We start from the raw sequence: 21,719 nt of genomic DNA on the forward strand, positions 1-21,719 counted from the left end.
AGATGAGAATTACACAGCCAGGAGTGGAGGCAGTGCTGTACAGTGCAGTACGGGGCAGGGAAAGGGTTAAACTACAGACACAGCTTTGGTTGGGTTACCATGGTTAGCACCCGGCCACCGAGAGACAGGACTGCATGGACTTTGATCACCTGCAACATGACCAAGTAAACAGAAGAAAAAGAAAGGGAGGAGAAAGAGAGGGGGAAGAGAAAAAGAGAACGATGTCAGACATGAGTCTTTTCAGGAGTTTGGCACCAATTATCCACTCTGAAAAGTCTGGTTGTTGGCACAACACCTCAGCACACACTCACACTGTACAAACATGCTCACTCACACAGAGAGAGAGAAGGCACTTGAGAAGGAAAATACATTGTGTTGGTTTGGGCTGTTGGCAATCATGTCAGTCTTGATGGACCATGTTAGAGTAGAAGAGATACTGTAGACGGAGGGAAGATGAAACACGTACGTGCGTGCGTGTGAGCATGTATGTTCTCCTCTACATGGATAGCTGTCTGTCAGTGAGTGCAGACCAAGCTAGGAGAACGATTCAGGAGTGTGTGTTGTGAGTTGTGACACCCTGTTTCATTAACCAGGTCTTATTGGACAAACCTTGACATGGACCCTGGTAGGGAGACGTGATTGGCCAAGATAAGAGGGAGGCGAGACAATGTGGGAAATTAACAGGTCTGGCAAAATATCTCTGACATTTGACATAGTGACAGTTAATTTAGGACGATTCGTTCTGCCATGGTGTACAAATGCTGGTATGTTTGTCGTTGAGGTTGTTAATATGGGATGAAGAAGCTGTTGCTGGACTGGGCCTAAACCTCTGTGTATACTCACTCCATCTGATCATGCTAAACTACGCTAACCCTCATGAGGCCCAATGAGCAGATTAGCATCAGGAATATCACAGTACTCGTCCACCACAGAGAGAGCAGCACCTGTGGCTCCTCTAGACAGACAGGGCTCTGTCTCTCCACCTGCATATCAATGTAACCTCTACCAGGTGGCACCTTACCATCCCCCTGGGCACAGGCCATTCATCATGGCAGGATGGAATATGTTAACATTAGGATTATGCTAAATCCCCTCCACCGCTGGAGCCTGTAGCCCATAGACCCTGCTCACATCCCATTTCTATTGTAATCAGAGCCTTATGAATGACAATGTGACAATGAATGTGTAATGAAGTGCACCGGGGACAGTACAAGTGTGTAGTACAACACATACAAAAGAACATGAGCGTACACACACACAGACATGTGTACGCCCTCGGCATATCCCGGACTTGGTCTGGCAACACTCCTTTCATATTAAGAACTATGGTTGAGACTAAGGGAGGAGGTTACTTCAACAGAGGTGTGGGGACCTTACCGTTGCGCGGGGTTCGTTTTCGGCGGTCGCGGAAGGCGGCTCCGGACTGCAGGGCTTCCATTAGACTGTCCATCACACCTGTTTCATTTTCTCCTCCCTCTGTAGGACAGGACAGACAGGGAATATGGTTAGAGGATATGCACACTCACTTCTCTTTTTAATGAACGAACAAAAACAACAAACAACCAAACGAAACGTGAAGCAAAACAAACTTGAAAAATATACACACATAAGCACATACATACAGTACCAGTCAAAAGATTGGACATAACCACTCATTCAAGGGTTTTTCTTTATTTTGACTATTTTCTACATTGTAGAATAATAGTGAAGACATTCAAACTATGAAATAACACATATGGAATCATGTAGGAACGAAAAAAGGGTTAAACAAATCAAAATATATTTAATATTTTAGATTCTTAGTAGCAATGATGACAGCTTTGCACACTCTTGGCATTTTCGCAACCAGCTTCATGAGGTTGTCACCTGGAATGCAATTCAATTAACAGGTGTGCCTTGTAAAACGTAAATTTTTCTTCAAGTGCAGTCGCAAAAAACATCAAGCGCAAAAATGAAATTGTCTCTCATGAGGAACGCCAGAGGAAAGGAAGACCCAGAGATACCTCTGCTGCAGAGGATAAGTTCATTAGAATGAATTGCACCTCAGATTGCAGCCCAAATAAATGCTTCACAGAGTTCAAGTAACAGACACATCTCAATATTAACTGTTTAGAGGAGACTGTGTGGATCAGGCCTTTATGGTCGAATTGCTGCAAAGAAACCACTACTGAAGGACACCAATAAGAAGAAGAGACTCGATTGGGGAAGGAAACACAAGCAATGGACATTAGACAGGTGGAAATCTGTCCTTTGGTCTGATGAGTCCAAATTTGAAAATTTTGGTTAGATCAGAGTGTGACTAGGGTGGGTACTCTAGGTTTTTGTATGTCTAGGGTTTTTTGTATGTCTATGTTGGCCTGATATGGTTCCCAATCAGAGACAGCTGTTTATCGTTGTCTCTGATTGGGGATCATATTTAGGCAGCCCCTTTTCCCACTTTCTGTTGTGGGATCTTGTCTATGTTTAGTTGCCTGTCAGCACAAGTTTGTTTTGCTTCACGTTTCGTTTGGTTGTTTGTTGTTTTTGTTCGTTCATTAAAAAGAGAATGTACGCATACCACACTGCGCCTTGGTCCGATCCTTATGACGAACGTGACATCTGCGTTTATTTTCAGCAAACTTAACATGTGTAAATATTTCTATGAACATAACAAGATTCAACAACTGAGACATAAACTGAACAAGTTCCACAGACATGTGACTAACAGAAATGGAATGTGTCCATGAACAAAGGGGGGAGGGTGCAACTCCTCCTCATGGACTGCACCAGATGTGCCAGTTCTTGAGGTGAGATGTTACCCCACTCTTTCACCAAGGCACCTGCAAGTTCCCTGACATGTCTGGGGGGAATGGCCCTAGCCCTCACCCTCCGATCAAACAGGTCCCAGACGTGCTCAATGGGATTGAGATCCGGGCTCTTCGCTGGCCATGGCAGAACACTGACATTCCTGTCTTGCAGGAAATCACGCACAGAACGAGCAGTATGGCTGGTGGCATACCACAAGGGAGGAGGATGTCTTCCCTGTAACGCACAGCGTTGAGATTGCCTGCAATGACAACAAGCTCTGTCCGATGATCCTGCGACACACCGCACCAGACCATGACGGACCCTCCACCTCCAAATTGATCCCGCTCCAGAGTACAGCCCTCGGTGTAACGCTCATTCCCTCTACGATAAACGTGAATCTGACCATCACCCCTGGTGAGACAAAACCGTGACTCGTCAGTGAAGAGCACTTTTTGCCAGTCCTGTCTGGTCCAGCGACGGTGGCTTTGTGCCCATAGGCGACGTTGTTGCCGGTGATGTCTATTGAGGACCTCTCTCAGCCTATTGCAGACAGTCTGAGCACTGATGGAGGGATTGTGCGTTCCTGGTGTAACTCGGGCATTTGTTGTTGCCATCCTGTACCTGTCCCGCAGGTGTGATGTTCGGATGTACCGATCCTGTGCAGGTGTTGTTACACGATGTCTGCCACTGCGAGGACGATCAGCTGTTCATCCTGTCTCCCTGTAGCGCTGTCTTAGGCGTCTCACAGTACGGACATTTCAATGTATTGCCCAGGCCACATCTGCAGTCCTCATGCCTCCTTGCAGCATGCCTAAGGCACGTTCACACAGATGAGCAGGGACCCTGGGAATCTTTCTTTCGGTATTTTTCAGAGTCAGTAGAAAGGCCTCTTTAGTGTCATAAGTTTTCATAACTGTGACCTTAATTGCCTACCGTCTGAAAGCTGTTAGAGTCTTAACGACTGTTCCACAGGTGTATGTTCATTAATTGTTTATGGTTCATTGAACAAGCATGGGAAACAGTGTTTAAACCCTTTACAATGATGATCTGTGAAGTTATTTGGATTTTAATTAATTATCTTTGAAAGACAGGGTCCTGAAAAAGGGACGTTTCTTTTTTGCTGAGTTTATATACACATACATACAGTGCATTTGGAAAGTATTCAGACCCCTTGACTTTTTCTACATTTTGTTACGTTACAGCCTTTTTCCCTCATCAATCTACACACAATACCCCATAATGATTTTATGGTTTAAAAAATGATATTTGGTTGTTGGTTTACATGTTGTGACAGATGATACTTTGATCTATCAAATTGTGTTAATATTAAGACAAATAGTTATGGGGAAAAAGTTGAGAATGTTCCGTCTTGTGTCCCGACTCCATGAGATCTAAAACAGCAAAAATGTATTTCAGCCTAATAGCAAAATGTGTAAAATAGTATGAGATTAGCTATAATACTGCATTTTTTTCTGATATAGTGAGTGTGTATTTGCATGTGTCCGTGCATGTAACTTGTATGTTTGTATGGATGCGTTCACGTGCGCTTACACGCTTGCATATGTTGTAGAAATAATTCAATGTCAGAGGCCCAGGGCAGTAAATGTCTCGGAGGGAGTTTTAGGACCCTGCGCCTTGACCCGCTCCACTAGTCCTCTCAACAGCCCCAGACACACCAGAGCTATACACACAGGCCCACTTCATTGTCTGCTACCCCCTCCTCAATCCTCCCCTCTTCCTTCCCCTATGGTGACACTTAACTTGTGTGTCTCCTCCCCCTTCATCTTCTCCCAGGGCTAGAGGACAATAAGTCACAGACATAAGTACTCATGCAAGTGCGCGCGCACACGCACACGCACACACACAGCCAGGTACCTTGATGGGGAGAGGGAAGCGAATTATGATGTGTGAAGTTAACAAATCCGGCAGAGAGCCAGGGCCCTTGTTATCCCCCTAATTAAAACATGTAATAGTGCACCCTAGTAAATACATTACAGAGACAGAGGGAGGGAGGGAGGTAGGTAGAGAGGGAGGGAGAGAGAGAGAGAGAGAGAGAGAGAGAGAGAGAGAGAGAGAGAGAGAGAGAGAGAGAGAGAGGGAGGGAGGGAGGTAGAGAGAGGGAGGGAGGGAGGTAGAGGGAGGGAGGGAGGTAGAGGGAGGGAGGGAGGTAGAGAGAGAGAGAGGGAGAGAGACAGACATAGAGACAGAAGCCTGGGCTGCAGGGTGTACTGTAACATTGGCAAGAGCTCCAGGGCCCAGGTGACACCTGATAACCAGGGATGAGGGAATGGAGGTAGGGATGACAGGTACGCTAGCTCTCAATGGGAGGTAGGGAGGACAGGTACACTAGCTCTCAATGGGAGGTAGGGATTACAGGTACGCTAGCTCTCAATGGGAGGTAGGGAGGACAGGTACACTAGCTCTCAATGGGAGGTAGGGATTACAGGTACGCTAGCTCTCAATGGGAGGTAGGGAGGACAGGTACACTAGCTCTCAATGGGAGGTAGGGAGGACAGGTATGCTAGCTCTCAATGGGAGGTAGGGAGGACAGGTACACTAGCTCTCAATGGGAGGTAGGGAGGACAGGTACGCTAGCTCTCAATGGGAGGTAGGGAGGACAGGTATGCTAGCTCTCAATGGGAGGTAGGGATGACAGGTACGCTAGCTGTCAATGGGAGGTAGGGAGGACAGGTACACTAGCTCTCAATGGGAGGTAGGGAGGACAGGTACGCTAGCTCTCAATGGGAGGTAGGGAGGACAGGTACGCTAGCTCTCAATGGGAGGTAGGGAGGACAGGTACGCTAGCTCTCAATGGGAGGTAGGGAGGACAGGTACGCTAGCTCTCAATGGGAGGTAGGGAGGACAGGTACGCTAGCTCTCAATGGGAGGTAGGGAGGACAGGTACGCTAGCTCTCAATGGGAGATAGGGAGGACAGGTACACTAGCTCTCAATGGGAGGTAGGGAGGACAGGTACGCTAGCTCTCAATGGGAGGTAGGGAGGACAGGTACACTAGCTCTCAATGGGAGGTAGGGAGGACAGGTACACTAGCTCTGAATGGGAGGTAGGGAGGACAGGTACGCTAGCTCTCAATGGGAGGTAGGGAGGACAGGTGCATGTAGTGCCACGTCAGCTGCCTCAGGTTTTTAAGAAGGTGCCCGTGGTGTGGAGTGTAAAAGCCCAGCCATGTTCCACTCTTCCCCTTCCTTGATAAGATCATTAGAGAACCCCAGGGCTGTCTCATGAGGTGCATGACACGGTGTTACATTGCTGGAAAGAGTTTTGTCCCATCTTAACCCATTTTGGAAAGCAATTTCCTTCGAGTGGTGTATCTCTTCCTCTCAAGACAGATCCTCCTGCATAAAGGTTAGCTTTTCTGTATTTCCCCAGCGCACAATCGACGAGATTTGCTAATTGAGAAAAGGCAGAATATATTTGCTGTGGGTTTTTATAGCTCAAAATGAGACAGATGGAGCTGGAACAAGAACAGGGCAAAAACAGTAGTCTTCTAAGTGGGCGATGTGTCAGATGAAGAGAAAAGTTTGCTGTGGGGATTTAGACGTAAGGGATTCTCAAATAATCTCAAATGCACAAGTTTTTAATTTACATTTTGGTTTAAACATTTTATTTATTGTATGGAGGGGAAGCGTTCAGAGAACAGTTTGAGAAGTTAAGAGATTCTCAGAAGCCAGGGCCTCGTCTCTGAGCTTCCTTCATCATAGCCGAGGTCTTGCCGGTCCAATAGGACATTGTTAATGGAGCGCCAGCAGGTCACTGGGGAGCATGTTTCCCATTTTAGTCATTTTGCTTCTTTGTGTCTGCGATCCTCCCTCTTGAACCCAGTCTACTCAGCCCAGCTCCCAAGCCTTGGTCATTATGGATGATGAATTGGGCTACGGTTAAGCAAAAACTAGGACAAATTGATCAAAGTTGTCAAGTGCCCCCTGTGATGTCTAAGTCTCTGAGAAGAGGGAAACTGAAGTAAGAGCTGTCCAAAAGTTTTCCAGGAGCCAAGGTGCAGTAGATAAATGTTTACCTGCCCGGACTTAACGTGTTGCATTCGTGTCGAACTCACAAGACGTCCTGGTTGGCCTAGATATGGAAAAATATTCAAGTGGGAACCAGTGCTGTTCTCGGAGTCATAGCTGCTAGATACAGATCGGCCATTTCGTTTCTACAGAGAGAAGCAGCTGAAACGCATGTCCCGCTTTAAACCAATAAGCAAGACTAAAAAAAGGTATAGACTAGCCAATTTGAAGATAAGCGCTAGCTACTTGGGCTTTGTTTTGTTTAGTTCTATTCCGAGCCAGTCTAATTAAGCTTAATTTAATCTAGGCTGCCTTTAAACACAGCACACAGAAAGAGAGAACAGACACTTTGGTTTTCAAAGTAGCCCCTGGGAAGGCCTCAGGAAGAGGGAATGAGACCAGCAAGTCAAGAGAAGAAATTAGCGCAAATTAAGAGTTTGTTTGTGGCGAATTTACATAAGATGAGTTTCTATTCTTGGCTCTCTTTTCTTCTTTTGGTTGTGTTTATTTCTCACTGGGAGGTTGCGTTGCTCAGAGAACGACAAAAATGAAAATACTGCCTTTTCTCTGGTAATGAGAATATGTGGCATTTCCTCAAATTAATTATGTCGCTGTGTCAACTTGTTCTGTTGATAACTTCAATTTTCTGACTGTCATTTCTCTTTTAACGTTAGGACGGGAAAAACAAAAGATTGATCACAGCTCACTGAAAGTGCTGCCAAAAGCAACTGTCATCTCTAGATTCCAGCCAGCGCAAACATTTCTTCTCTGCCATGATGCCCATAAGTGAAATAAGAAGCCCCGGCCCTTCTTGCCGTAAACATTACCCACAAGCCAGTTCAGCCATGTATGCAAACGATGGATGGCATAGTCCGGCGCGCTACAATAAGTCACCCTAATGATCCCAGTTTAAAATAATGTCTGTTCTGGACCACAATGATGAAGAGAGGGTCTACTGACTCATTAGTATGGGGCTAAAGATAGATGACCCAGATATAGGGCCAAATACTGCTGCATCTTCATCTGAATCGTTCTGTTTGAGACATGTGCTGTCCTGTACTGTGCTGTTTAGAGACACAGACAGTGGCCTATCCCAGAACTCTGGTGCTCTCTCCTCTAGCATCTTCTCTCCTCTCCTCTCCTATTCCCCCTCTTCTACCATCTCCTCTACCATCCTCTTCCCTTCCCTCTCCTCTTCCATTCCCTCTCCCCGCTCTTCTACCATCTCCTTGCCCCTTCCCTCGCCTCTACCATCTCCCCTCCCCTCTCTCCTTCCCTCTCTTCTACCATCTCCTCTCCCCTCTCTCCTTCCCTCTCTTCTACCATCTCCTCTCCCCTTCCCTCGCCTCTACTATCTCCTCTCCCCTCTCTCCTTCCCTCTCTTCTACCATCTCCTCTCCCCTCTCTCCTTCCCTCTCTTCTACCATCTCCTCTCCCCTCTCTCCTTCCCTCTCTTCTACCATCTCCTCTCCCCTCTCTCCTTCCCTCTCTTCTACCATCTCCTCTCCCCTTCCCTCGCCTCTACCAGCTCCTCTCCCCTCTCTTCTACCCTCCTCTCCCCTTCCATCTCCTCTATCATCTTCTCTTCTCTTCCCTCATCTCCTCTTCTCTTCCCTCTCTTCTAGCATCTCCTCTTCTCTTCCCTCTCTTCTACCATCTCCTCTTCTCTTCCCTCTCTTCTACCATCTCTTCTCTTCCCTCTCTTCTACCATCTCTTCTCTTCCCTCTCTTCCCTCATCTCCTCTTCTCTTCCCTCTCTTCTACCATCTCCTCTTCTCTTCCCTCTCTTCTACCATCTCCTCTTCTCTTCCCTCTTCTACCATCTCTTCTCTTCCCTCTCTTCTACCATCTCCTCTTCTCTTCCCTCTCTTCTACCATCTCCTCTTCTCTTCCCTCTCTTCTACCATCTCTTCTCTTCCCTCTCTTCTACCATCTCCTCTTCTCTTCCCTCTCTTCTACCATCTCCTCTTCTCTTCCCTCTCTTCTACCATCTCCTCTTCCCTCTCCCCTTCTTTCTATTCTACCATGCCTTCTCCCCTTCCCTCTCCTCTCCCCTCAACCATCTTCTCTCCTCTTCCCTCTCGTCTACCATCTCCTCTATCATCTTCTCTCCTCTTCCCTCTCGTCTACCATCTGCTCTCCCCTTCCCTCTCGTCTATCATCTCCTCTCCCCTCTTGTCTACCATCTACTCTCCTCTTCCCTCTCCTCTTTCCGCTCCTGTGGTAACATAGCGGTGCCATGTACGTACTAAGCCGTTTGGCGGTTGGAAGGTTTTCCAAAGGCAGGTCCCGGTGTCATCGACGGAACAATGATAGAGCAGCCCAGTATTGACCGGCTCCACACTAAATCTTGGTAAAGAGCACTTAGCTCCCCTGCGTTAGCCACAAAAAGAAGATCTTTCAATGGCCATCAGTGGAGGCTTTCATCCCTGCCTGTATTAGCCGCTGAAGCGACTCAGGCTGTGTCCCAAATTGCACCCTATTCCCGATATAACGCACTACTTTTGACAAGGGCCTAAAGAGATATAGGCAATAGCGTGCCATTTGGGACATAGCCTCTGTTCTTTGGTGATTTCCCCCCGCCCAAAGCCATTCAGCTGGAGACAGAGGAGGGCCAGGAGACGTGACAGGCCCCAGGTCTAATGCTGATGCATTGTGTATTCTATGTCCAGGGGAGTGTCTCCCATAGCAGTGATGTAAGGTGGTTGTTAAAACGCTGCCTGTGTAGAGAGAGAGGGTGTTCTAGTGCCTCCACAGTGGAAAATGAAATTCTAACAACTGTGTGTGTGTCTGGGTTAGGATAGTGTGTCTTTGTGCCTATGTTGGGTGTGTGTGCATGTGTAAATATGTGTGTGGTGTGGTGTGTGTGTGGCGTGGTGTGTGCGTGTGTGTGTGCGCTCCAGCACAGAATGGTGTCAGCCATGCAGTGTGACCTATGGCCGTTCCTGCTCTCTGACAATTTAGCTAGAGGAGAAACTAGACAGCCGGCTAGACTCCTCTAATACCTAACACTTCACACAAACCTCCACAGAATAGCTCTATGCCACTTCATCCACTGTCCGTTTACTTCCATCAAATACAAATACAACATATGACTGTACACCAATACGCATCTTCAAGTTCATCAAAAAACAAGTATTTGCATGTGGATGCAAGATGAAAATAAAAAGCAGATCTGTCATGTACAAACAGATACATGTCTGTTAACTTTGTCTGGATCTCAAACGGCACCCTCTGTCTTCTTCCCATCTTCCCAAGGAAAACGGAGGCAGTCTGGTTTCAATCTGTATTCGGCACCATGCACTCCTCCTTAAACACCAAAGGGATGGCATTCTTATCATTATGCAGCAGTGTCAACACAAGCTGTTCATAAATTCAATTTGCTATCTGTCATCTCCCTCCATGTTGGGGGGAAAAAATACAGAGGGATCGATGGAGAACTACATTTCTGATGGTTCACATGCAGCCGCCGACAGCTCTGGAGGGAAGGGACCAAAACTGAGGAAAACGAGCAGAATTTAAGCAGAGAGTTTCTGTCTGGTCTGAGTAGTGGTACATAATAAAAACAGGTTCCCAAAAGGCACCCTATTCCTTATTTAGTGCACTACTTTTGACCAACGCCCATAGGATTCAAATTCTTCAATAGATAACACAATTTGGTAGCCATTGCAGTGGCAAACATTACTAACGCTAATTCAGTACGTAACAATAATAATAATTATATATATATATTTACATACTATATGTCATAAAATAATATGAAATAATTACATGGATAATAAGATAGTGTTTATGTCATCATTAGCAGCAAAGGCATGGTGTTAGCCAACAAGTCCTTTCTCTTTTGAACACAAGTGATTCTCCAAGCTAACCCGATAGTGTGTAAATCCATTGGTGGGTAGGGGGAATACTTGTCTTGTGTGTATGTGTGTTTTTGACCTGTGTGTGTCTATCTCTGTGTGTGTGTTTATGATTTGCCTGTGTGTCTGTCTGTCTCTCTGTTTATGACTTGCCTGTGTGAGTATTATGCGTCTGTGTGTATGTGTTTGTGTGTGTCTGTGTGTGTGTCTCTGTATTCTGTGTGTGTGTGTGTTTTGCTGCCCTCTCCAGCCTTCTCAGTGACTGATCTCTTACTCTCATTTGCACTGTAATGAGCTGCAATAAGAGCTTGCAGCCCTGTGCTTGATGAGCTGAGACCACTCTGAAGGGAGAGCGCTGCTGCTCCTACTAGAGACTGCTCTCCCTCGCCTCCATGCCATTCTCACCCTCCCTCTTTCTCTGTCCATCTCTCTCTTTCTCTCTCTATCCCCTATTCCGTCTCTCCCTTGCAATTCTCTTTATCTCTCCTGCAACTCTCTCTTTCTCTCTCTCGATGGAAAACAAGAAGTAGAAGAATGGAAAATGAAAACAACTACCTTTCTTTTCTTCCCCAGAATAGTTTTTGAACACATTTTTGCCCAACCGTTGGGCTGCACAGTCACCTGCGTAATTAACCTGGTGCATTAGCCGTGAACAAAGCCTCTTGGTGGAGCGAGGGGAGCGTACTCTATGGCCAGGTGTATAGGCGACACCTCTCTCTCTCTTTCTTTCTCTCTCTTTGTGTCTCTCTGTCTTCTCTTGTCTCTCTCACTTTCTCTTTCTCACTCTCATGAAGGAGGAAGAGGTTTGACTGAGCTGTCTCTCCTTCCCCCACTTCCTGTGGCTCCTAAGGCACCAACCAGCCAGACAGTCAGCTAGCCAGACAGTCAACCAGACAGTCAGCAAGATAGTAGCCAGTCAGCCAGACACTCAGCCAGCCAGCGATGACATTACTACCACAGAGGGCAGGGAGAACTTAGGTACCCACAGGACAGACACACACCACACCTGTAAGCTGCTCCCCTCTCTCCTCTCCCCTAGCCAAGCTTGACACAGAGAAAAACTTCCCACGCACACATACACAGATGACTGATTCACACTATAGGGCCAAACTGAGCAAAGTCACTCTGAATCGTAAGCTGAAAGGTTTGTTTGTCCCATAACATAATTACAGACATCTGAATGGTGCTTTTTCTATTTATTTTCATGGATTAGTCAAGTGAAGTGTCCTGGTGTAAGATGTTTTTTTCTGTTCCGTGTCTTTTTGTGCTATATTTGAGCAGAAAATACAGGCCCCTCTTGAGTGGAGGGGTGGTGGGAGGTCTCTTCTGTCTAATGAGGAAGATGGATCCTCCAGCAGATCCTTCTCAACTGTCTTACTGGAACAGCTTGATGTGCAAACCCACTCATGTCCTTAGTAATCGAATTAGGGATGCTCCCACATCCCTCCCTGGTCCGATGTGAATAGGAGTGCAAGGCTGACAAGCCTCAGGATGGCGCCAGGGGGTCGGGCGCCCAGGGAGGGTGGAGTGGGTCAGGACAAAGACCAGGGAGGGGTGGAGGCAAAAGGAGGAAGAGGAGGAGGGTCCTAGTGAGGTCTCCACTGGCTTTAACACAAGATGGCCCCTTATCACAGAACCAGAGAGAGAGAGGGATGAGAAAGAATGAGAGGGATGTCGGCAGGGAAGGAGATGAAAGTGGATTAGCCACCGCGGCGATTTGCATTTGTGGCATGGAGACGAAAGCCCCAGTGATGCCCCGAATAGCTGGATGCATGAATAAGTGAACAAACAAAAACTGAAATAAACCCCCTTCCATCTGGATCGGTGGGCTGCAGCAGCAGTGAGACCACATGTGAAGCTGGGGTAGGAGAGAACCAGTAAAGCTACATGTAACGAAGGGGATAGATAGGCACCACTACTACTACTACTTCTACTACTATAGCCTCCAACCTTCTTTACAAGGGCTCATATTTATTAGGGCACACTATGGAAAATGTCATAGATCGATTTGCAATGGAGAAAAAAATAACAATTTCTTATATTGGGCAAGGCCAGCTAGTGCCTCCCTGTTTCAGTCTGTTTTCTACTGTGTGGTGCCTAATGAACACAGCCAAGCATCCGTCCCTAGGAGGGGTGCATCACTTGAGTGGGTTGAGTCAATGACGTGATCTTCCTGTCTGGGTTGGCGCCCCACCTTGGGTTGTGCCGTGGCGGAGATCTTTGTGGGCTATACTCGGCCTTGTCTCAGGATGGTAAGTTGGTGGTTGAAGATATCCCTCTAGCTAGTGGTGTGGGTGCTGTGCTTTTGCAAAGTGGGTGGGGTTATATCCTGCCTGTTTGGCCCTGTCCAGGGGTATCATCGGATGGGGCCACAGTGTCTCCTGACCCCTCCTGTGTTAGCCTCCAGTATTTATGCTGCAGTACTTTATGTGTCGGGGGGCTAGGGTCAGCCTGTTATATCTGGAGTACTTCTCCTGTCTTATCCGGTGTCCTGTGTGAATTTAAGTATGCTCTCTCTAATTCTCTCTTTCTTTCTCTCTCTCGGAGGACCAGAGCCCTAGGACCATGCCTCAGGACTACCTGGCATGATGACTCCTTGTTATCCCCAGTCCACCTGGCCGTGCTGCTGCTCCAGTTTCAACTGTTCTGCCTTCGGCTATGGAACCCTGACCTGTTCACCGGACGTGCTACCTGTCCCAGACAGCTGTTTTCAACTCTATAGAGACAGCAGGAGCGGTAGAGATGCTCTTAATGATCGGCTATGAAAAGCCAACTGACATTTACTCCTGAGGTGCTGACTTGTTGCACCCTCGACAACTACTGTGATTATTATTATTTGACCATGCTAGTCATTTATGAACATTTGAAAATCTTGGCAATGTTCTGTTATAATCTCCACCCATGACAGCCAGAAGAGGACTGGCCACCCCTCATAGCCTGGTTCCTCTCTAGGTTACTTCCTAGGTTTTGGCCTTTCTAGGGAGTTTTTCCAAGCCACCGTGCTCCTACACCTGCATTGCTTGCTGTTTGGGGTTTTAGGCTGGGTTTCTGTACAGCACTTTGTGATATCAGCTGATGTAAGAAGGGCTATATAAATACATTTGATTTAGTTGAGTAGTTCCAATGTCAGTGGGTTAGAGTATTGTCCTGGCTAAACCAGGGTTGTGCGTTCAATTGCCACATAGGCAACTAACTGAAAATGTGACTCTGTCAATGTCGACAGTTTGTTGAGTAAGCTGATTTGGATAAAAGTGTCAGCTGTATGACTATATATATATATATATATATATATATCATTATAAACTGGGTGGTTTGAGACCTGAATGCTGATTGGCTGACAGCTGTGGTCTATCAGACCGTAGACCACGGGTATGACAAAACATGTATTGTTTTAATTAAGTTGGTAGCCAGTTTATAATATCAATAAGGCACCTCAGGGGTTTGTGGTATATGGCCGATATACCATGGCTCATGGCTGTATCCAGGCACTCAGCATTGCACCATGCAAAAGAACAGCCCTTAGCCGTGGTATATTGGCCATATACCACACCCCTTCTGGCCTTATTGCCTAATTATAGCCCCTACATCCACTAGCTCACGGTAGACAACGGTCCAATAGTATAGGCAAGTTTGTGAGGCAGGGGGAGAGTTGAGATAACTCTGTACAACTTCCATAGCTGTCTGCCATCCATCCAGAACACATCTCCCTGTCATCATTCTCACTCTGAGTGGCACACTTATCATCCCTTGCCTTCCATTTCGTTCCGGTGAGATACCATCTTCTCTGACTCCAATCCCGTTCTTGTAGTCAGCTACTTTGGTGGCGGGTAAATGGATTTGACAATGCAATTTGGATGGGCTTTGTAGTAAGCATAATTATTTCTGATTGACTGGAAAGTGACTCTGAGGTTCAGATCGTGAAGTGTCTTGAATTGATCAGGGAGACGGACCAGCCATGCCTGCATGAGGAAATGCAATGTTTTAATGAGATTTAACTGTGTTGTGTTTCTGTTTTTCTTCTTTCTTCCGGCGTCATATGTTTACACGAGGAAGGAGGATTGGAGTGGATATGTCACCAATGAGTGATAGACACACCTACGGGGGGGGGGCATTCTCTGTACTGTATCCTCTCATTCAGAACCGTTCTTTTGACCTGAGAGAAAACCAGACCAAATTAAGTCAGACAGATTGAAATTATTAGACGCTTAAAGTACTACTAATAATTCGGCCTCTCTTTCCACACACAGACCAAACGTTACTTTTTTTTTTTTATAAAAAAATTGATACAGCAGACTCAGACAAAAAACTCAGAGGGGGAGAAGAGGCAATAGTTCCCTGGGGTAATATTAACTGGCAATTAAATACTTATTGTCGCATAATCAAAGGGTTTCTGGGTTCTTCACAATCTGGATGGCACATTGTGTCAAACATGATTTTGATAGAAATGCATTGAAAACAATGTGTGGCGTGTAAGTCTAGTAGAACATTGATAAGGTAGTGGCTTATTGTGTCGCCTTGGCTGACAGAAATACATTTCACACTAAATCAGATGGAGTAAATCCTTGCTTGACAATTGTTTATGTAAGACAAGCCAGCCAACTCTCTTTCCACCCCGTCGAGGTACTAGGGGCCCAGACACAGACAGTGTGCGTCCCAATGGAACCCTTTCCCCTATATAGGTAATAGTGTGTTATTTGGGAAGCAGAGACAGTCACAGACAGTCACATTCACACACACAGCCAATCACCACCTTAGGGCACAGTCAGATCCTCCAAGATGATACGAACGCAATCTAATATGCCGTTATTTATTAAGTTGATAGGCTACAGCAGATAAACCCGATGAAGCCCAATGCCCTTGTTGATGCCTTTCAAGGTAATTACAAAATCACAAATTCACAATGGCTACTTCCCAAATGGACCCCTACTCCCTATATAGTGCACTACTTTGACCAGAGCCATATGGGATGCAGTCAATGCCATCCGTCACGTGCATGAGGAATGGCTTGCTCCCTACCCGCGCCGATCCCCCGAATCCCCATGGCTTTGGAATGTAATGTAGTGTTATTTAAAGAGGATGCTGCCTTGCTGACAGCCGGCGTTAATAACACAGGCAGAAGTGACAGGGAAGCAGCGGCCATCGTATGCAGATGTGGTAGGATCCTTTCTTCACACGTCCCCAATGAGGAACAACACACACACACACACATACAGTCAGAGCCACACACATACAAACACTGACTAACTGTTAGCGCACACACACACACAAACAAATGTATTCACTCACACATACAGAGAGAGACACTCACAGAAGGAGACGCACACACACACCAGTGTCATGATAATCTCTAAATTAAAAGACAGTTCATGGATTAAATATGCAGGAGCGAGAATCTCGGAGCTGGACGCCATATATACTCAGTGTTTCCCCTATATGCACTTACTAGCAGCAGTGCGCCACTGCAATTTAAAAAATATATAATAATAATTATAATGTAGCGCTTCCCCTATGGAAAACACTGATCCTAATCATATTGCCGTTTGTCCCTGTTCATCAGTCTGGACACTCTAAAAATGTCTTCCAATATTCACACCAACGTACAAATTATTATGAAGCAATGTCTTGGAACTATAAGCACTAAGCTAGTGTTGACATTGCAACATAACCTCAGTCTCAGCCGATAATATAGTTTCCCACCAGGTCTAATCTCTCAGCTGCTATACTTTGTCCTTCCACTAAAAATATAATATAAAGCTATACAGGATGTCTAAGATCAGTCTATTATCTCTCAATGATCTTCCTGGGAACGTCCTTTTTTAAGGAAATGGTGTGCTTTTATGTCAAGGCGAGCAGTTGTTCATCTAATTTTGAACTCTGAATTGAACAAGAGACAGGTTCGATTCAACATCACTTGAGCTGGTACACAGTAAACATTGATATCAGTGAATAGCCTAAACCACCTCAGCCAAAAGCCAAAGCCTCCCTCTCAATTGTTGATGAAATTCCCCCAGCGCAGAGAATTGTATGAAACTGAATTCTGCCAGTGCCTGCAAGCTGTTGCAAAAATGGATTGGACTGGATGAGTGGATTTTAATTTGCACTGTGAAGAATGATCACTTGCAGGTAAAAGTGAATTAGGAAAAAAGCATCTGTGAGCCTCCAACTATCTGTGTATTTTATAAATGGCTGAAATAGTTTGGTAACTAACGTTTTTGTTTGAAAAGTTGTGATTTGTTGTCATCGTCCTAATTCCCTATATAGCAACACAAATATTTAATAAAAATACAAGTATGATAACACAACAAGGAAAGCAAATACTGTGCGCTATGCAGCTAAGGAGCTAGGCATCTAAGGAACTAGGCAGCTAGGCATAAATAAAATAAAATAAAAATGTATTGGTCACATACACATATTTAGCAGATGTTATTGCGGGTGTAGCGAAATGCTTGTGCTCCTAGCTAGTATCTAACAATTCACAACAATTAGCAGAAATCTAAAAGTAAAATAATGGAATTAAGAAATATATAAATACAGTATGTACATATGAGATGAGAAAAGCAGTATGTAAACAATATTAAACATTATTAGAGTGACTAGTGTTCCATTATTAAAGTGGCCAGTGATTTCAAGTCTATGTACACTGCTCAAAAAAATAAAGGGAACACTTAAACAACACAATGTAACTCCAAGTCAATCACACTTTTGTGAAATCAAACTGTCCACTTAGGAAGCAACACTGATTGACAATAAATTTCACATGCTGTTGTGCAAATGGAATAGACAACAGGTGGAAATTATAGGCAATTAGCAAGACACCCCCAATAAAGGAGTGGTTCTGCAGGTGGTGACCACAGACCACTCCACAGTTCCTATGCTTCCTGGCTGATGTTTTGGTCACTTTTGAATGCTGGCGGTGCTTTCACTCTAGTGGTAGCATGAGACGGAGTCTACAACCCACACAAGTGGCTCAGGTAGTGCAGCTCATCCAGGATGGCACATCAATGCGAGCTGTGGCAAGAAGGTTTGCTGTGTCTGTCAGCGTAGTGTCCAGAGCATGGAGGTGCTACCAGGAGACAGGCCAGTACATCAGGAGACGTGGAGGAGGCTGTAGGAGGGCAACAACCCAGCAGCAGGACCGCTACCTCCGCCTTTGTGCAAGAAGGAGCACTTGCAGAGCCCTGCAAAATGACCTCCAGCAGGCCACAAATGTGCATGTGTCTGCTCAAACGGTCAGAAACAGACTCCATGAGGGTGGTATGAGGGCCCGACGTCCACAGGTGGGGGTTGTGCTTACAGCCCAACACCGTGCAGGACGTTTGGCATTTGCCAGAGAACACCAAGATTGGCAAATTCGCCACTGGCGCCCTGTGCTCTTGACAGATGAAAGCAGGTTCACACTGAGCACACGTGACAGTCTGGAGACGCCCTGGAGAACGTTCTGCTGCCTGCAACATCCTCCAGCATGACCGGTTTGGCAGTGGGTCAGTCATGGTGTGGGGTGGCATTTCTTTGGGGGGCTGCACAGCCCTCCATGTGCTCGCCAGAGGTAGCCTGACTGCCATTAGGTACCGAGATGAGATCCTCAGACCCCTTGTGAGACCATATGCTGGTGCAGTTGGCCCTGGGTTCCTCCTAATGCAAGACAATGCTAGACATCATGTGGCTGGAGTGTGTCAGAAGTTCCTGCAAGAGGAAGGCATTGATGCTATGGACTGACCCGCCCGTTCCCCAGACCTGAATCCAATTGAGCACATTTGGGACATCATGTCTCGCTCCATCCACCAACGCCACGTTGCACCACAGACTGTCTAGGAGTTGGCGGATGCTTTAGTCCAGGTCTGGGAGGCAATCCCTCAGGAGACCATCCGTCACCTCATATGGAGCATGCCCAGGCGTTGTAGGGAGGTCATACAGGCACGTGGAGGACACACACACTACTGAGCCTCATTTTGACTTGTTTTAAGGACATTACATCAAAGTTGGATCAGCCTGTAGTGTGGTTTTCCACTTTAATTTTGAGTGTGACTCCAAATCCAGACCTCCATGGGTTGATAAATTTGATTTCCATATTGATAATTTTTGTGTGATTTTGTTGTAAGCACATTCAACTATGTAAAGAAAAAAGTATTTAATAAGAATATTTCATTCATTCAGATCTAGGATGTATTATTTTAGTGTTCCCTTTATTCTTTTGAGCAGTGTATATAGGGCAGCAGCCTCTAAGGTGCAGGGTTGCACTGTAATTTCCCCAGTAACCGGGTGGAAGCCAGCTAGTGATGGCTATTTAACAGTCTGATGGCCTTAAGATAGAAGCTGTTTTACAGTCTCTCGGTCCCAACTTTGATCCACCTGTACTGACCTCGCCTTCTGGATGATAGCGGGGTGAACGGGACCTGGCTCGGGTGGTTCATGTCCTTGATTATCTTTTTGGCCTTCCTGTGACATCGGGTGCTGGAGGTGTCCTGGAGGGCAGGCAGTTTGCCCTTGGTGATGCATTGGGCAGACCGCACCACCCTCTGGAGAGCCCTGCGGTTGCGGGTGGTGCAGTTGCCGTATAGGCTGTGGTACAGCCCAACAGGATGCTCTCAATTGTGCATCTGTAAAAGTTTGTGAGGGTTTTAGGGGCCAAGCCACATTTCTTCAGCCACCTGAGGTTGAAGAGGCGCTGTTGTGCCTTCTTCAATACATTTTCTGCGTGGGTGGACCATTTCAGATCGTCAGTGATGTGTACGCCGAGGAACTTTAAGCTTTCCACCTTATCCACTGTAATCCCGTTGATGTAGTTGGTCAATGTAATACAGGACACAATGTACAGCCATTGTTAAGGTAGCAAGTTGTAACCAGAAAGCTTTTCAGCTGGGAATATGTCTTTAGGTTCCATAATTCAAAATGATGTACCGTTCATCTCTTTAACAAGCGATAAAGTGATCTATTCCCATTCTCAGTGCACATTATATGTATGTCATAATACTATATAAGCTAACATACAGACCAAACAGGAGAATGAACACATCGAATTAACATACAGGTATGCTCTCTCTAGCCCTAACTCGCGCTAGCTGTCACTGTCACACACCACCATCAATCCACTTCCTCCTCACACCGCTCTGTCACTCTTGTGTTACTGTCGGCCCTGGCAACAGCAAAAACATCTCCGGCTCCCCCGAGCATGGCACGCGCTGCTAATGGAGATTGGCACATCTGCACAATCAGCATTCAAGACGACACAAGCCTGAACCTGTTAGCTAGGTAGAGAGATTGAGAACGACGTGGATGAGGTATGCTACTGTATAGTAACATGTGAATAATCAGCATAAGTAGAATAGAAATGTATACAAATGTATATCAAAGCCACTGGTGGTTCTATTGTAATACCGCGGGTCTATTGTATCTTTTTGCTGTAACATATACTTTATGTGAAAAGCAAGACACCGACTTATTTTTCTTGGAGACATGCAGTCTCTTCAAGATGAAAAGCAGAAAGGGAGAATGCATAAATAGATGTTAGTGTCCATCGTTGTCAACATTCACAGTTGTTCTCTCTCTACAGAGCTACAGAGGCATCCTCTTCCTTAATCTAATAGGCCCAGGGAACTGAGCAAGCTTACTAGATGGGCTATCATCAGCAAAAGTGATGCTTTTTGAAATGGTTGCACTCAGTCAATCTTGAACAGTGCCTTTTAATAATAAAATAACAAATGAAAAGCAAATGACACAATCGTCTCATTATACAACCGGTGAAAAGACTGAAAACATCCCGACTTACTTAGTCTCTTACTATATGTAAACACGGTGTCCACGCCGCTTAGAGAGATTAGGAAGATTGCTGCCTTGCTTTTACTAATATACCCAGAATCATTTCAAGGAAATGGTGTGTTGTTCATCTCATTTTGAACTCTGAATTGAACAAGAGAGAGGTTCAATTCAACATCACTTGAGCTGGTACACAGTAAACATTGATAACAGTGAATAGCCTAAACCACCTCAGCCAAAAGCCAAAGCCTCCCTCTCAATTGTTGATGACATTTCCCCAGAGAATAGAATTGAATGAAACTGAATTCTGCCAGTGCCTGCAAGCTGTTGCAAAAATGGATTGGACTGGATGAGTGGTTTTTAATTTGCACTGTGAGGAATGCTCACTTGCAGGTAAAAGTGAATTAGGAAAAAATCATCTGTGAGCCTCCAACTATTGGAGTATTTTATAAATGGCTGGAATAGTTTGGGAACTATTGGTTTTGTTTTAAAACTGTGGTTTGTTTTCGTCCTCCTAATTCCCTGTAGAGCTATATAAATATATATTTTTAAATGAAGTATGATCACACAACAAAAGAACTGCTGAGCAAATACTGTGTGCTAGGTAGCCAAGCAGCTCGCTTGGTAGTTAGGCAGCTAGGCAGCTAGACATAAGTGGGTCATTGTAATACATGACACAACATACAGCCATTGTTATTGTAGCAAGTTGTAACCATAAAGATTTTCAGTCCAGAATACAGTGCCTTGCAAAAGTATTCATCCCCCTTGGCGTTTTTCCTATTTTGTTGCATTACACCCTGTAATTTAAATAGATTTTTTCTTAGTGGTGTCTGCAACACCACTAAGCAAGAGGCACCATGAAGACCAAGGAGCTCTCCGAACAGGTCAGGGACAAAGTTGTGGAAAAGTACAGATCAGGTTTGGGTGATAAAAAAATATCAGAAACTTTGAACATCCCACGGAGCACCATTAAATCCATTATTTAAACATTTTAAGAATATGGCACTACAACAAACCTGCCAAGAGAGGGCCACCCACCAAAACACATGGACCAGGCAAGGAGGGCATTGATCAGAAAGGCAACAAAGAGACCAAAGATAACCCTGAAGGAGCTGCAAAGCTCCACAGCGGAGATTGGAGAATCTGTCCATAGGACCACTTTAAGCCGTAGACTCTACAGAGCTGGGCTTTACGGAAGAGTGGCCAGAAAAAATACATTGCTCAAGAAAAAAAAATAAGCAAACACGTTTGCTTTGGCCAAAAGGCATGTGGGAGACTCCCCAAACATATGG

General features: G+C 45.6%; 1 protein-coding gene across 6 annotated transcripts in view; it reads right to left on the reverse strand.

Moving 5' to 3' along the window:
* diaph2 (diaphanous-related formin 2) overlaps positions 1-21,719 on the reverse strand; it is a 717,979-nt gene that overhangs the window by 75,956 nt on the left and 620,304 nt on the right. For 4 of the 6 annotated variants that reach the window (XM_031797927.1, XM_031797925.1, XM_031797929.1 and 1 more), the window contains 2 exons: positions 1,378-1,476; positions 99-149 (listed from right to left, as the gene is read on the reverse strand). In XM_031797927.1, coding sequence (XP_031653787.1) covers positions 99-149; positions 1,378-1,476 — 150 coding nt within the window. The remainder of the gene's footprint in view (positions 1-98; positions 150-1,377; positions 1,477-21,719) is intronic. The other 2 variants (XM_031797928.1, XM_031797930.1) reach the window with 1 other exon arrangement.

The sequence above is a fragment of the Oncorhynchus kisutch genome, linkage group LG19 (genome assembly GCF_002021735.2).
Source record: "Oncorhynchus kisutch isolate 150728-3 linkage group LG19, Okis_V2, whole genome shotgun sequence".
In the NCBI taxonomy this organism is placed as follows: domain Eukaryota; kingdom Metazoa; phylum Chordata; class Actinopteri; order Salmoniformes; family Salmonidae; genus Oncorhynchus; species Oncorhynchus kisutch.